At 32.3% G+C, this 17,684-nt stretch overlaps 3 protein-coding genes across 3 annotated transcripts; all 3 read left to right on the forward strand.

Moving 5' to 3' along the window:
* The first annotated feature begins 4,626 nt into the window (after positions 1-4,626).
* LOC113005702 lies at positions 4,627-5,448 on the forward strand. Its single transcript, XM_039459482.1, has one exon. The coding sequence runs from the start codon at positions 5,100-5,102 to the stop codon at positions 5,427-5,429; it is 330 nt and encodes a 109-aa protein (XP_039315416.1). The 5' UTR covers positions 4,627-5,099; the 3' UTR covers positions 5,430-5,448.
* Positions 5,449-8,366: 2,918 nt separating this feature from the next.
* LOC120359984 (secreted RxLR effector protein 161-like) lies at positions 8,367-9,122 on the forward strand. Its single transcript, XM_039459483.1, has one exon. The coding sequence runs from the start codon at positions 8,367-8,369 to the stop codon at positions 9,120-9,122; it is 756 nt and encodes a 251-aa protein (XP_039315417.1).
* A 2,809-nt stretch (positions 9,123-11,931) lies between these two features.
* On the forward strand, positions 11,932-17,472 carry LOC120359985. The gene is made up of 7 exons (XM_039459484.1): positions 11,932-12,135; positions 13,312-13,489; positions 15,056-15,226; positions 15,685-15,741; positions 15,828-16,156; positions 16,353-16,512; positions 17,261-17,472. Exons 1-7 carry the CDS (start codon positions 11,932-11,934, stop codon positions 17,362-17,364), a joined length of 1,203 nt encoding a protein of 400 aa, XP_039315418.1. The 3' UTR covers positions 17,365-17,472.
* Positions 17,473-17,684: the final 212 nt, after the last annotated feature.

A 17,684-nucleotide genomic window follows, 5' to 3' on the forward strand; every position in this document is an offset into this window, starting at 1 on the left:
TGGCCACGCCACGGAAGATCTTCTCGTGAGTCGAATGCGGCCACAGGTGTTATATCTAGGCGCCACCGCGGCCAACTTCTCAACTCATACTCCAGTGAGATTTTTATGAACTCTGTGTTGTAACCTCGAGACGAATACTCGCTCTTATTTTTTTTAAACATGATATGTATGTGGAACGCTGTTCCACATAAAATTTTATATTTTTACATGTAAATAATTTGTGTTATTTAATCTTGTACATAAATGAGATGTTTAATTCAAATTTAATCCGTTTTTAATCTATTTTAAGACTATACTAAAATATTCTGATGAAAGAATTTTACAAATCATGCAGCAGATATATATATAAATTTCTTGCAAAAATTTGACTGGCAGAATCTTTAAGAATTTACTGCAAGATTTTTACAGCAGTCTTGCAGAAAATTGCTACTAGGGTATATGGTATTTATAGAAGGGATATGAAAAGGATTAAAAATCTTTTTATCTGTTGTTTATAACATGATGGCAATTTAAAAACACAATATGTTGCACGTCAGTTGTTCACAAATTGCTGAAAATCGTTGTCACCAGATTGCCGACGGATTTTCTACAAGTTTCTTGCATTGTCTGCAATCTGAGGGCAACCTGACAGCAACACTTGTTTCCTACCCATTGTTTAGATTTTAAGGATTCCTGACGTGTTGCGCGCCAGTTGCCAGCAAGTTGCTGAAAACTGAGTTTAAGGTCTATTGCCAATAGATTGTTGGAAACTTGCCATTATTATATTTTGAAAATTGTTACTGACAAAAACATACTGAAAAGAGGATACCCCCTTTTGTTGCTTTGCTGACAACTTATGAGCGATATTTGTGGCAAGTTGCCGACAATTTGCAATCATTTGGCTATCTGGGATGATACGTTTATTAAAGTAAATTCAATGTATCTGCAATAGTTTAAAATTATTTTATTTTATGTTTTATGTAATGTTTAAATAATAAGATTTTTGTATTGTTATAATGTTGTTATCATATTTGTAATAATGAGTTCTTAATTCATCGATTTATACAATCGCATTATTCTCAAATGTAATTTTGCTCTATAAAAGTCGCATTTGCAGCATATAATACGATTGACCAATTGATGAATTAGACACTTGTTTCATTAACCATGCCTTAATGATCGAGGCTGAAAGCCTAGCTAGGCTTATATGGAAAGCTTATATGGAAAGCTTATATGGAAAGCAGCATAAGGCTATTTTCATTTTAGAGAATACAGTCGACACTGTTAACACAAAGCAACACACTTCGCTTTCCATCTACAAACTCAATCGACACTTTTTGACTCTACTCAGGAGGAGAGTCTGAGACTGTGTTCGAGTGTGTTAACTTGTGTCAATTTGTGTCTTCTAAAAGGAAAACAGCCTAAGTCGACTGCAATAATTTACTATGGGTGCTTTCCAACTATGATACAAGTCGACACTGTGTAACAGTGAATCATTTTATCCTTGTGGTTTGTCAATATTAAACAAGGATGAAATAATTTACTGTGTTACACAGTGTTGCCTGTGTTGCGTAGCTGGAAAGCACCCAGTATCATCCACTTGTAAAAATTGATCATATATGTTAACATTGCATTACATGTAGTTCGCATAAAACCTGCATGAATTCAGAGAAATTTTTATCGAATGTTATTCTTTATTTCGGCTTAAATTAGCTCTGTTCAGTGTTTATGATGAATAATTAACTGTCATTTTATAAACATTTTACAAGATCAAATATAATATAGACAGTTTTTCTACAAGAATGACATTCGATAACAATTTCTCTAAATTCATGGTTTTATGCAAACTACATATAATGCAATATTAACATGATCAATTTTTACAAGCGGTTAATATAGAAAAACTGTATATTATACTTGATCTTCTAAAATGTTTACAGAATGACAGTCACTTATTTATCATAAACACTGAACACAGCCAATTTAAACTGAAACATGTTTGCATTTAATTTATATTAATTTCGAATAATTTATACAAATAAAACATCTTACTGTTGCTCGCTAATTGATTATTCTAAATTATTGCTTCGCATTTAACGAGCTAGTTTTTATTATGTTTTTTTTTTCTTTATTAACGTATTTCTTTAATTATGAGATGAATTCTTTGACTGTCTACTAAAGAAATAATTTTTTTTTATTTAATTAAACAAAAAGAGAGTATAAAGATTCTTTTGCAGATGTTAAAAAGTCCATAAATAATACATAATTGTTTGATTTTTTTAAATATATAAATTAAGTATTTTAAAACATTTTAATATGATTTCTCACATTAAATCAGGATGAAAACTTCCTATGACCATATGTTCAAAACAACTATTTCAGTGACACAGGATGACAAAGATTAAGAAAAAATTTTATTTTTTATAAAAATTCCGAATCTCTTTGCTATTTCCATGTTTTAATATATACAAAATTTCATCAAAATTACTCAAGTGATTTTTGAAATGTTTATAAAAAATAAACTTTTTCCTACAACTTTGATACTCTGCACCTTTACAACTAATAAGACGTTTGCGACGTATGATCATATGAAGCTTCTGTTTGGAGTTAGTATGAGAAATCATCCCTTAAAATCTTTTAGAGTACTTAAAAAAATACATATATAATTTTATAATATTAATGCATCCTATCTATTTTTTTCTTTTACAGAAATAAGTGGAGAATATTTGCCAGAGCTCTCTAAATAGAAAGATCTATTAATTTAAAAGTTGAAGAAACGTTTTCATTGAAAAAATGGAAAACGAACAACATTCATTACATAAGGTAAGATTTTTTAATTTATATACAAAGTTCATGTATTAAATTTTAGGTACTGCTTGATACTTTTTTAAAGAGATTACTGATCTCTATCTCTTTCTCTCCCTGTCTCTCTAAAAGCTTGTACGTAATTATATGTTTTAACCAGGGTTGGGAAAGTTACTTTGTAAAAATATCTAATTACAGTTACAGTTTCAGTCTTCCAAAAAATAACTAGTTATCGTTACACGTTACTGACTTTAAAAAATGACTTGTTACAGTTATTCAAAAAATAACTTAAAGTTACGTTTAAGTTACTTTTCTGTTTTTTCTTGTAATATTTTAAAGCACTGAAAATTTAAGTACATGATTTTTACATTACTAAGATTAGTCAATTATTTTATTTATATTGGAACATGGTGTAAAATTTAAACATGCTGTTGCTTGAAATTCAGTGAGGATCAAAGATAAAATTATTCTTGTGTCTATTTGTTGTTTGCTGAAGAGCACCTACGTAAAATATCTTTAATTGTGTAAAATAGATTGCATATATTAATTATTTATGTATATGTACACATAAAAGCTATATGAATTGTTCTTACTATAAAAATAACTATTAATTCAGTTACTAGTTACACAAATAATGTAACTAAGTTAAGTTACAGTTATCAAAAAAAGATAACTCTAACTGTAACTTCGTTACAAGTAACGAGTTACTTTCCAACCATGGTTTTAACAGTTTGATGTTACTTAAACTCTTCATTCTTTCTCATTAAGGCTTGAGACCTGCGATGACGGAGTTACTTTAAGTTTTACATACATATAGTACATACATACACATATGTGTGTAAATATATGTAAATATATGTAAAAAAAGAATATATATATATACAGGGTGTCCCGTAATGCTTCATAAATATTTCAAGGATTGAAAGAGGATGAAATTTTGAACTAAAAGTTTCTTTGCCCATTTTGGCTCAGATCATTATTTACCGACTTATTAACGGTTAAAGTTGATCAATCAGATTGCGCTCAGCCGAAGCGCCCAGAAGCGTAGCGTGCCGTGGGGCTCCTCGCGCTTACTGTAAACATTCTCCCGATTAAAATGTTATTCTAATTCTTCATATTAATAAATAAATAAATCAATAAATAAATCAATAAATCAATAAATAGGTAAGTGAATAATTAAATAAATAGGTAAATGAGTAAAAATAAGTTGCAATTGAAAATTTATCTAATTTTTGAATATTTTTGATTTTTTTTATTATTTATTTATTTATTCGTTTGCTTAATTCAATTATTTAATCCATTTGTTCATTGAGTTACTTAATTTCCATAGCTAACCTCGTAGCAATGGGGAAAAATTAACTACAAGATGTTTGTCATGGTTATAAAAGAAGATTTTTGGGAAAAAAAAAGCATTAACAAAATAAATTGTATAATAAATAGTTTGTTAAACATATTCTTCAAAAAAATGTTTTGTTTTCATGTATCACGCATGATTATTTTGTTTTATTGTTATAGAAACCGATAAAGCTATCCGTTTTTATTTAAAATTAGATTTATAAAAAACTGTTTAATTTGTTTGAAGAGAAACTGTTTAACAAATTGCTTGTAAACAATTTATTTTGATTATTTTTTGTTAGCATCTTAATATTGACGTGTAACATAGAATTCTACCTTTTTTTTTACAATTCGATCACGTTATAAACGTACAATTAAAATTAAACGTACAATTAAAATTTACGAATACGTAATTAATTAAATTCTCAATTGTCACTTTCATCTTTTCGTTACATAGTAAACAATGTTTTGTAAGATTTAACATACATATTTTATTATGTAGCAAACAATTAACCTAATTTTTTTTTGTTAATTGAATTCACGATACATACATATGTTAAAAAGTAACACAAATATTATGTTGGAACTATACGTGTTCAAGACGTTGAATGTGTGTAGTTAACAACGCGGAGAGGTTGCAAGTACAAGACTTTCTGAACGCTTGACTTTTTCGTGCCTCGATTGCACGCCAAAACTCCCTCACGCGATCCGCTCTTACTCTCTGTACGCCTCTATAGTAAAGCGTCGTGTTGTCTCTGTGATAATCTTTTATGTCTGTCTATGTAACTTGTACTAACTATATAAAAGCCTTTTTCGACTGTATTTTCAATAAACAAATAGACTTTTCAACAGATTATGAGACTTAGTGCACGTCGAGTCGATAGGTGGTTATTTCGAGGTTAGGAGAGATAACAGACAGAAAGTTGTGTATTGCTAAGAAGATATCGGTTCTCTAGCGATAAGAATCACAGAAAGAAACGATGGCTGATGAAATTTTTAGTCGAGACATTCGAGTGACAAAACTTTCGAAGACAACGTACAGCCGTTGGAAGATTGAGATTCGAGATGCTCTCGAAAGTCATCGGATATGGGAAATCGCCAATGGTAATGTAAATCAACCACAAGAAGTAAGTGAAGCAGGCGTTGTTAAAAATAAAAAAGAAATAGAGGATTGGAAAGCCAAAGACAGTAAAGCGCGTTCGATTATTCGGTCAACGTTAGATGATACGACCTTCGACCAGGTATGTGATTGCGAATCTTCAGAAAATATTTTGAAGAGAATTAAAGCCGTCTATGAGCCAAAACATTAAATGTTTTGTTAGAATTGTTACGTGAATTCTTCGTCTACTCATGGAAGTCAGACAGTACGGTACATTCGTAGCCGGGCTTAAAGTAATCATTCGTCGAATCGAAGCGTTAGAGTCAGAAGACTTTGGTAGAAATTTTAATGAAAAATTGTTAATGGCAAAAATTCTTGGATGTCTGCCAAAAGAATTTGATAATTTTGTCACGAGCTGGTCACTTTTGTCAGAAGATACATCTTTGGAATCTTTTCTAGAGAAACTTACAAATGCAGAGAGAAGCATTACTGAACGTTCAGATGATACGTCACATGAAGCATTCAAAATCCGACCAAAATCAACGAACAGTCAATCGAAGAAGACAATGAACAAGAGGTTCCCAGGTAAATGCCATAAATGTGGTAAGATCGGTCACATGAAGAAGGACTGCTGGTCAAAAGTGGAAAAACAGGAATCGTCTGAAGAGAAAAAGGAGACAAAGAGTCAACAGAATGAAGTTGGTCTTTCAGCGTCATCAGTCTTCAAGGTAAACGATGATAATAAAATTATTGCAGACTCAGGAGCAAGTATACACTTAACAAGAAACATAGAATGGTTTTCGTCGCTGCGTAAATTGGATACACCATTAATATTAAGTGTCGCAAATGGTAAAACTCTACAAGCAACTCAATATAGGTAATATCACTATTGAAAAGTCGATTGATGGTAAGAAATGGATTAAACGAATATGGGAAAACGTATACTATGCAGAAGATATGAGCAGTGAATCGTTATTTTCGACAACATTTATGGAAATGACAAAAGGATATAGTTTTTATCACGGAAATGGGCTCATGCAATTAAAAGATGGACGAGAAACAATTCTAGGAGGAAAAAGGATTGGAAATCAATACGTTCCCTACATTCGAGTCAAACCACCATCTTTTCATGCAAAAGCAGCACAGTCAATAGGATTATGGAATCAACGACTAGGACACGTAAGTGATAAAACGATACGAGCAATGTGCAAAAATAATTTGACAGATGGTCTTGAGGTAATTTTCACAAAGCGAGATGATTGCGACTCATGTCATTTTGGTAAGCAAACAATTAATCAACATCCTACTAAAGAAAAACGAGATTGTTTGCCTGGTGAGCGTTTTCATTCGGATGTCTGCCATATAGGGATAATGTCGTGGAATAAATGCAAATACTTTCTAACAATGAAGGATGAAGCATCTGGCTATCGGAGAGTTTTCTTTTTGAAAACGAAAGATGAAGTATCAAACATACTGAAGCAGTTTTTCATTGATGCAGAAAGAGAAACAGGAAGAAAAGCAATTTCTTTAAGAACAGACAATGGAACGAAATATGTAAATGAAAATGTAAAAGAAGTTCTAAAGTTAAGAAACATTATTCACGAATTATCACCACCTAATGTTAAACAATGTAATGGAATGGCAGAACGAGAAAATAGGACCTTGTGTGATACTGCTCGATCTTTGCTGTTTAATACGGATTTGTCAAGAACGGATCGTCACCTCCTTTGGACGGAAGCTAGTGGTACGGCAGCTTATCTTAGAAATCGAATTCCAAATCGAGGAATCATGAATACAACACCATATTATGAATGGTATGGTAAGAAACCAAACATCTCTCATCTTCGAATTTTTGGTGCAAAAGCTTTTGTACGTGTTCCTGACACAATGAGACGAAAAATGGATCCAAAGTCAATAAAAACTGTGTTTGTTGGATATGATCGATTAACTGATAAAATCTATCGAGTTTTTGATCCAACAAAGAAAGTTGTGGAAAGAGTTTCTGATGTTATAATTCAAGATTCATCAGATGAAAATAATCAAGTATTATTTCCCTTATCGTCCGACAAGCAAGTAGAAGACTTTGAAGAACCGGCTATTGAATCCTCAAGTTCAGGAAATGGCGAAAAAGAAGAGAAGGATGATTCTGAAGAAACGATAGATAATTCATATAAGGAGGAAGTAAGTTCAAGTGACGATTATGAAGAAGTTAGATGACATAAATGAAGATTTGCTGAAAATGAGAAAAAGAGGACGGCCAGTTGGCTCAAAGAATTTTCAGAAGCCAGTTCCCTCAACCGATAGAGAACTAAGAAGCGGATCAAATAAATTAGCATGCATAGCTGCAATGAAAGTGTCGATGGATCCAACATCATATGAAGATGCAATTTCTAGAGAAGATGCACACCTTTGGAAGAAAGCAATGGATGAAGAAATGATGTCATTAACCAAAAATCAAGTGTGGAAGCTAGAAGAATTGCCAAAGGATCGACCTACAGTCTCGTGCAGATGGGTTTTTAAATCCAAGTTAAAAGCAGATGAAACAATTGAACGATATAAAGCGAGACTTGTGGCTCGAGGTTTCAATCAAACTAAAGGAGTAGACTATTTTGAAACATTCTCACCTGTAGTTAGATATGAATCAGTGAGAACTGTTATGGTAATAGCTGCTAAATACGATATGGAAATGACGCAGTTTGATATAAAGACGGCTTTTCTTAATGGTCCACTTAAAGAAAGGATATATATGCAACAACCAGAAGGGTACGATGATGGAACTCATCATGTTTGTCTCCTGCAGAAGGGTATCTACGGACTCAAACAAGCATCTAGGAATTGGAATATCTTTTTCAACGATTTTGTAATGGAATATGGCCTGATACAGTCCGATGCGGATCCATGTATTTTCACTAAGGACGCTAATACAGATAACTGGATGATTTTATGTTTATACGTTGATGATGGACTCATAGTTTGCAAAAGCAATAAATTGCTGAAGGATTTTATTTCGTCGCTTAGAAGAAAATTTGAAATTACTTGTCACGAGCCATCATGCTATGTTGGTATGAAGATCAAACGTGATCGAGAAATGAAGACTATTTATGTCAATCAGCAAGGATAGATATCTCGAACTTTATGTCGGTTTGGGATGCAAGATTGTAAACCAGTAACGTCACCGATGGATAGTTCTGTCAAATTAATGGAACAGAAGAATGAAGAGGATATCATTGGAAAGAGATTCCCTTATCGAGAAGCAGTGGGCAGCCTAAACTATATTGCGTTGATATCGAGACCAGACATATCTTACGCTGTGAATACCCTTGCAAGATTCTCGAATAATCCGTCGGAAGTACACTGGAGAGCAATTAAACATGTGATGAAATATCTCAAGGGAACAATTGGTTTTTCTTTGTGCTACAAAGGAAAGTCAGAAGATAAATTAGTTGGATACTGTGATTCCGACTATGCAGGAGATCTAGTGTCAAGAAGGTCAACATCTGGATATGTGTTTATGCTACACGACGCACCAATATCCTGGTCATCAAATCTCCAACGAGTTACAGCACTTTCGTCAACAGAGGCGGAGTACATGTCCATTTCGGAAGCTCTAAAGGAACTCCTATGGTTACGGTCACTGTTGGAATCTTTTGGTCTGAAGCAAGCAGGAAAGACTGAATTGAGGGTAGATAATCAAGCGGCAATAGCTATGTCGAAGAACCTTGAATTCCATAAAAGGACTAAACATATTGAAATACGTTTTCATCGGATTAGACAAGAGCAGGAAGCAGGGAACGTGGATGTTACCTACGTACCATCAAATAAGCAGGTAGCAGACTTGTTATCGAAGGGCTTAACATGGGCGAAGATTTCAGAGTATCTGGAAATTTTGAAGATGACGTCATGAACAGGGGGGTGTGTTGGAACTATACGTGTTCAAGACGTTGAATGTGTGTAGTTGGCAACGCGGAGAGGTTGCAAGTACAAGACTTTCTGAACGCTTGACTTTTTCGTGCCTCGATTGCGCGCCAAAACTCCCTCACGCGATCCGCTCTTACTCTCTGTACGCCTCTATAGTAAAGCGTCGTGTTGTCTCTGTGATAATCTTTTATGTCTGTCTATGTAACTTGTACTAACTATATAAAAGCCTTTTTCGACTGTATTTTCAATAAACAAATAGACTTTTCAACATATTATATAAAAAATTAACATAAAATAAATATAGCAATGACATAATTTGGAAACAAATTGTGGAAACACATTTCTTCAGTAAAATTAACATTAATAATGTCGACACGTGCCTTTTATTAATGTAGAATTTACATTTCAAATCTACTGTTTGGTACATAATAAAATATGTATGTTAAATTTTACAAAAAATTGTTTACTATGTAACGAAAAGATGAAAGTGACAATTGAGAATTTAATTAATTACGTATTCGTAAATTTTAATTTTAATTGTATGTTTATAACGTGATCGAATTGTAAAAAAAAAGGTAGAATTGTATGTTACACGTCAATATTAAGATGTTAACAAAAAATAATTAAAATAAATTGTTTACAAGCAATTTGTTAAACAGTTTCTCTTCAAACAAATTAAACAGTTTTTTATAAATCTAATTTTAAATAAAAACGGATAGCTTTATCGGTTTCAATAACAATAAAACAAAATAATCATGCGTGATACATGAAAACAAAACATTTTTTCGAAGAATATGTTTAACAAACTATTTATTATACAATTAATTTTATTAATGTTTTTTTCCAATAATCTTCTTTTATACCCATGACAAACATCTTGTAGTTAATTTTTCCCCATCGCTACGAGGTTAGCCATGGAAATTAAATAACTTAATGAACAAATGGATTAAATAATTGAATTAAGCAAACGAATAAATAAATAATAAAAAGAATCAAAAATATTCAAAAATTAGATAAATTTTCAATTGCAATTTATTTTTACTCATTTACCTATTTATTTAATTATTCACCTACCTATTTATTGATGTATTGATTTATTTATTGATTTATTTATTTATTAATATGAAGAATTAGAATAACATTTTAATCGGGAGAATGTTTACAGTAAGCGCGAGGAGCCCCACGGCACGCTACGCTTCTGGGCGCTTCGGCTGAGCGCAATCTGATTGATCAACTTTAACCGTTAATAAGTCGGTAAATAATGATCTGAGCCAAAATGGGCAAAGGAACTTTTAGTTTAAAATTTCATCCTCTTTCAATCCCTGAAATATTTATGAAGCATTACGGGACACCCTGTATACAGGGTGTCAGGTAACGATCGCCCGTGGTTTTGTGGATTGATAGATCAAGTAAAACTGAGCAGAAAAGTCCTTTACCATTTTTTAATATTTGCCATAGTTAACGAAATAAAAATTAATAAAATCTGCGAATAAGCGCGTATCACCGCGCGCAAGGACCGCCCGCCGGTCGCCGAGACGTAGGCAGCCGCGGCTGTAGGCGCGGCGCTGTGCAGTGAGGAGGGAAAAACAGCTACTGCTTTTCCTTCCTCACCGCACAGCGCCGCGCCTACAGCCGCGGCTGCCTACGTCTCGGCGACCGGCGGGCGGTCCTTGCGCGCGGTGATACGCGCTTATTCGCAGACTTTATTAATTTTTATTTCGTTAACTATGGCAAATATTAAAAAATGGTAAAGGACTTTTCTGCTCAGTTTTACTTGATCTATCAATCCACGAAATCACGGGCGATCGTTACCTGACACCCTGTATATGCATATAAATGCTTGTACTATATACTATATGAATGAAACTATATACATATAACTAAAATATATTGATGTATAATTTTTATATATAATTTTTAGTTCTACAAAAAATCTCATAACGAAAGATATTTAAAAAGACTTGTACATGCAAATATTCGAAAAAATGCACAAAAAAGTAAGAAAGAGACATATTTGCCGAAAAAAGAGAATTCTGAGACTCCTCCTTCTTCATTCGTTCAAATAGAGCAATGTCCATCTTCATTTATCATTTACCTCTCCAATAATTCAAAATACGGTGGAAGTAAATGAGATTCCAAGTGTTTTACTATCTGAATCGACAACATATCAAAATGCTGATTTGTCAATTGAGACATTTAAAAATCATCTTAGATGTTGGGCGATTGAACATCATATCGCGCAATCTGCTGTTAGCGATTTATTAAAAATAATAAAATCAGACTTAAATATTCATTCATTGCCTTCAGATGCACGTACTATTTTGAAAACAGAAGACATTAGTAATAAAATCATTAATTTAGATCCCGGAAAATATTATCACTTTGGATTAAAATCACAGTTGTCATTGAAATTAAAGCAGAATAATTTTGAAAGTAATGAAGTTAATATATCGATTAATGTTGATGGACTTCCTCTTACAAAAAGTAGCAATAATCAGTTTTGGCCTATCTTGATAAAAATAGACGAACTTGAAAAAGTAGAACCATTTCCAATAGGTATATATCACGGAGAAAGTAAGCCAAATAATTCTCATACGTTCCTATTAAGATTTATTGAAGAAATGAAAATTTTACAAAAAGAATGTTTACATTTCAATGATAGAATTATAAAAGTGACCATTAGTAAAATTCTTTGCGATACTCCTGCAAAATCCTTCATATTATGTATAAAAAATTTCAATTCATGCCAAAGTTGTACAAAATGTTATGCTGAAGGAGAGTTTCTACATAACAGAATGACTTTTCCAGAATTAAATTTAAAATTAAGAACTAATGACGAATTTTATTCTCAAACTGATGAAGATTATCACAAACAAACATCTCTTTTATGTGATTTGAAAATTGATCTTGTTACATCAGTTCCTTTAGATTACATGCATTTGGTGTTACTAGGAAATATGAAACGTTTAATAGGATTTTGGATTAAAGATAATCAACAAGTTCATCTATTTAAAGAGGATATTTATATGATTAACGAAAAATTGAAACTAATATACGAATCAACTCCTTATGAGTTTTCAAGAAAACCGAGACAAATAACGGAATATGAAAGATGGAAAGCTGTTGAACTAAGAACCTTTTTACTTTATTATGGTCCATGGCTTATGAAACCATTCTTAAAAAAACAGTACTTTCTCCATTTCTTTACATTGCGCAATTCGAATTTTGATATGTGATGATTTGATAGAAGAATATTGATTATGCTCATGAATTATTAATATACTTTGCAAATGAGTTCGGCAATTTATATGGAAATGAATACGTTAATCATAATGTTCATAATCTCATTCACTTAACTTCAGACGTTAAAAAATTTGGTTGATTGGATAAATTTAGTTGTTTTCCATTTGAAAATTATATGCATAAAATTAAGATGATGTTGAAAACGTCCAATAAACCGTTATCACAATTTGTAAAGAGAGTTCAAGAGAGTGATAAGTATGCTTCATATAAAATACAAGAAAAATTATCTTTTAAAGAAAATGGTTTTATTTTTATTAATAATAAACATGTGGAATGTTTTTCATCAATTAATTATAGAAATTTCAAAATTGAGGCTAAAGAACCCAATTGCAATTTTCTCTTAAAAAATAATGAAGTTATAAAGGTAATTAATATTTTTCGAGCGGATAACGGATTTTGTATTAAATACATAAAATTAAAGTTAACACCGTATTTTGAAAATCCTATGGATAGTACCATATTTTGGTGTGGTATTTCTTAAGCAACGAATGAAGATAATATTGTTCCTATCGAGGATATATCACGTAAAGCTTACAAAACAGGAAACTGTGTTTTATCAAAATTACATAAAATTGATTTGTAAGGTGAGAGATAAATAATTTCATACTGTCTTGTTAGTGTAGACAAACAGAGAACAAACATCTTAGTGACTGTAAAAAAATTTTATTCGATCTTTTTGCTAATCAAAATTTTATTAATTATAAGAATTTTGTTACATAAAAGAATTAATTAACAAATGTTAAAAAGAATACAGAAATTTAATGCTGTTTTCTTAGCTCGATTTTATAAACATGTTTTTAATTTATTTTTTAACTTAATTTTGTATTTTTTATATTAGAAACTCAAAAGCAATGTCTTTTTTATCATTTTAGTTTGCGCTCGTTCAATTTGAATACATGGAGTTCTCAGTAGTTCCTATATTCTGGTTAGAAGAACCAAATTATTGTTTTTGGCCTCAGGGAATGAAAAATATCAGAACGGCCATAGTCAAAGGAATGGCAGTACAAAATAATTGGATTAAATGTAAATGCAGTGTTATTAGTAAGCATGGTAAATTAATGTTAGAATGTTGATAAAGAAAGTTTAAAATAATTTATTGCCTATTTTGTTTAATTTAATTTGTGCATTGTTTATATTAGGAGTACAAATTGAAAACCGCCGTTTTCCAGTAGATGGCGCCAGCGGTAAATGCTGGCGCCAAACGTTAGATCAAAAATTTTAAATGTAAGGTTGGGCATCTGGCAACAATTCCTTATCATTGCAGTTGTGAATTTTTATCGGCGTTATATATTTTTTTGTGATCGAAAATGTCGAAATTTGTGCCCAATAAGCGTCATTTGCGGGAAGTTTTGCTTTTTGCCTTCAATTCGAAAAAATCTGCGGGTGAGGCGCGTCGAATGATTGTAAAAACTTATGGTGAGGCTTCCATTAGTGAAAGAACGTGTCGAGAATGGTTCCAACGCTTCAAAAGTGGTGATTTCGGCGTAGAAGACAAGGAGCGTCCCGGACAGGTGAAAAAGTTTGAAGACGCACAATTGGAAACATTACTGAATGAAGATTCATCTCAAACGCAACAGGAGCTTGCAGATTCATTGAGCGTGACTCAACAAGTTATTTCACATCGTTTGAAAACCATGGGAATGATCCAAAAGCATGGACACTGGGTGTCATACGAATTAAAGCCGAGAGACGTCGAACGGCGTTTTTTCGTGTGCGAACAGCTGCTCCAACGGCAAAAACGGAAGGGTTTTCTGCATCGTATTGTAACCGGCGATGAAAAGTGGATCCATTATGATAATCCAAAGCGAAAAAAATCGTGGGGCTACCGCGGCCATGCATCAACATCGACGGCCAAGCCAAACATCCATGGCTCAAAGCTCATGCTGTGTATTTGGTGGGACCAGCTCGGCGTGATTTATTATGAGCTGTTGCAACCGGGTGAAACCATCACAGGAGCTCGCTACCGAACATAACTAATGCGTTTGAGCCGAGCATTGCAGAAAAAACGGCCACAATACGAGCAAAGACACGAAAAAGTGATGTTGCTGCACGACAACGCTCGGCCACATGTTGCTCAGGTCGTTAAAACCTATCTGGAAACATTGAAATGGGACGTCTTACCTCATCCGCCGTATTCTCCTGACATCGCCCCTTCAGATTACCACTTGTTCCGATCAATGGCGCATCGCCTGGCTGAGCAGCACTTCCATTATTACGAAGAGGCCAAAAACTGGGTCAATTCGTGGATCGCCGCAAAAGACGAGCAGTTTTTTCGACGCGGGATTCGTATGCTGCCCGAAAGGTGGGAGAAAGTAGTAGCCAGCGATGGACAATACTTTCAAGAATAAGTATGTAACCATTTTTCAACAATCAATCCTCAAATTTTGACAAAAAACGGCGGTTTTCAATTTGTACTCCTAATAATAAAAATTATTTCTACATGACATTTAAAAATAAACGAATATGTGCAAAGATTATTGAAATTCGTATTCTACAGTTTTATAGTACCGATAGTGTTAGAATACAGTACTTATGTTCATATGACTTTTTTATAGCTTTTGTATAAATTCAAATTTGTTGATTATTGAAATCGCAGTGATTATCTTTTTTTTTTAGCCACTTATGAATTAGCTTTAGACGCTGAAAAACACGCTATTGCCTCGTCAGAATCGGAAAATGAGCGACAAGCGGGAAAACGAAAAGTAAAACACAACAAGCAAAATGATTTTGTTGAATTTGTTGGTCCTCCAAAATTGGTCTCTCACCAGAAGAAGAATACTACCACAAGTACTAAAACCACAGATAAACTGTAATTCGATTACAAGTGCATTATACATTTACATGGAAAAAAATAAACTATAATTATTTTTTTAGCTTAAAATAAGAATGATTTGAAAAAGTTACATGCTTTTTTAGTAATTTTTCCTGTAGAAATGATTGCCGCAATCAGTTTTCCTCTACAATATATTTTTAATAATTTCTTTATAAGAATTACTTGCAAAATTGATTTTTGCAACGTGCTTTTTATGTAATTAATATTTTTTAATTGCTCCGGTTCTATTAATAATAATTATTTTTTTGCTATCTTTGCTGATCTGGCCATGAACTTGGGATTAACTTACCTAATCCTAATATATATCCTGATATTCAAATAAAATCTGATGTTATGTTTAATTTATTTTCTACAAAATTTTCAAACAATTTTGATTATATATTTAATTGTATAAAATGTTTTTTATTTTTAGAACCATTGGAATCCAGTAATAACAATTTTGAAGCAGGTGATGCAGAACAGAACAATGGTAATACAAAAATTATTTTAATATGAAAACAATGTTAATTTCATTTAATGTAAAAATATGTAACATTTATAAATTTTATATTATAGAGAAAGATATCTTAGCAGACAATATTACTACAGCGCCAACAGTAATTGAACAAGTAGACGATGACGATAATTTCTCTAAATTTGTAATTGAATTTAGGAGAACGATGACAGATATTCAATTACAACTGCAAACTTTGGGAAATAAACAGGAACAGTTTCAGGAGACTGTAAATATAATCCTGACTAAAATCAATAATGAACAATACTATAAGGAAGACATAACCATAAAGGACAATAAAATTGGAAAATACCTTCCATTAACCACAATTGAAGACTTGCTTCAATTAGAGGATATATTGAAAAATGATGATGAGGCTTCAATGCAAGTTGTAAGTACATTTATTTAACAAGTATCTGTTATTTAGGAAATATGTACTAATTGTCAACATATTATTTTCTTGATAAATGTACTTTTATATTAGACATATCAAAATTCTATTAAATTTGTGAAAATACTTTTGTTAATTTTTATTAACAATTGTAATTATGTTAATAGATAAGTATAACAAATACTTTTGTTCACAGGTTAATAAAATATTATTAATAGGAGGAAAGAACGAAAAAGATTTCCTTCGAAGAACTTTAAGCGCAATGTTCACGGATAACTTAGCATCAATGTGCTCATGGACAGGGCAAAAAAACAACTTCAAAGTTGGGGATACGCAAATTATAATGAGTATTAAAAGTAAGTCCGTTTATGATTTGTGCACTAGCAGTCATTATTGCCTTCCCGGTGTGATTCTTTTGCCTTATCTTTCCATATAATGTATGTAACGTATCCTATCCGAATGCATGCGTATGAATATGCATCGGAAAGGCATTTATGACTCGATTGTATGTGTATGTACACCCAAGGACTTTGATTCTGTCCATGAGGAAATTTTTCAAACTGAGAAGTTACCACTTTCTACATATTTGCAGTTCATGATTAATGAAACGACTAGAGCTTATTGCTAGTTACATTAATCATGAACTGTAAGTATGTAGAAAGATAGCAACTTCTCAATTTGGAAAATATCCCCATTGACAGAATCAAAGTCCTTGGGTGTACACCCACGGTAATTGAATCTGTTCCTCAGAAAATTTTCCAAACTGAGAAGTCACCATCTTTCTACATACTCGCAGTTCATGATTAATGTAACGACTACAGCTTATTGGTCGTTACGTTAATCATGAACTATAAATATGTAGAAAGATTGCGACTTGTCAGTTTGGAAAATTTTCCGAGAGACAGAATCAATTAGCGGGGGTATACAATGCACAATATACGTTTGCGTACTTACATACGTGACATTTAATTTTTCTATATATTAAAATGTCAATTAGAATAAAAAGAAAAAATCACGCAAATATAAACATATTGCTATTTTTGTATTAATGAAACTAGTAAATAGAATGTTTTTTGTTCATGTGTTATATTTTTCTTATTTTAGAAGCTTTTAGAACAACATTTCCTCGAGTCACCGAAAGGGATTTCGAATTTACAGTGATGGAATGGTTCCGATTTTCCAATGTTCGTAGACAAAGAAAACTTTAAAAAAAGTCAGCGAGACATTGAAGACAGGCTCACCAATGATCTCAATGATACTGCTGGCAAAAATTGTCCTTCCCGATGAAATATCCAAGGAGGAGCTTTTCATATGTCTTTCCTTTTTGTATCAGGAGGCGTGGTCGCGTCTCGCGGTATTTTTTTTTTTTTTACTTATTTTGCTTTTAACAGCGCTGACATCCAGTCACATTTTTTGCAGGCGCATTGCCCAGAATTTTATAATGCTCATTTTACAATTCTGTTATTAAAATTTAAATGTTTATTTGTAAATTTTTAATTTCTTCGATAAATTTTAATAGAAACGTGTT

This window comes from Solenopsis invicta, unplaced genomic scaffold (genome assembly GCF_016802725.1).
Source record: "Solenopsis invicta isolate M01_SB unplaced genomic scaffold, UNIL_Sinv_3.0 scaffold_532, whole genome shotgun sequence".
NCBI lineage: Eukaryota > Metazoa > Arthropoda > Insecta > Hymenoptera > Formicidae > Solenopsis > Solenopsis invicta.

What these genes read in the sequence shown, in the direction of transcription:
- LOC113005702 (XM_039459482.1), top strand. Translation starts at nt 5,100, where the DNA reads ATGGCTGATGAAATTTTTAGTCGAGACATTCGAGTGACAAAACTTTCG.
- LOC120359984 (XM_039459483.1), top strand. Translation starts at nt 8,367, where the DNA reads ATGCAAGATTGTAAACCAGTAACGTCACCGATGGATAGTTCTGTCAAA.
- LOC120359985 (XM_039459484.1), top strand. Translation starts at nt 11,932, where the DNA reads ATGACTTTTCCAGAATTAAATTTAAAATTAAGAACTAATGACGAATTT. An exon ending in GGATTAAAGATAATCAACAA is followed by an intron (nt 12,136 to 13,311) that starts GTTCATCTATTT and finishes TTATCATTTTAG; the next exon opens with TTTGCGCTCGTTCAATTTGA. An exon ending in GAAGAAGAATACTACCACAA is followed by an intron (nt 15,227 to 15,684) that starts GTACTAAAACCA and finishes TTTTATTTTTAG; the next exon opens with AACCATTGGAATCCAGTAAT.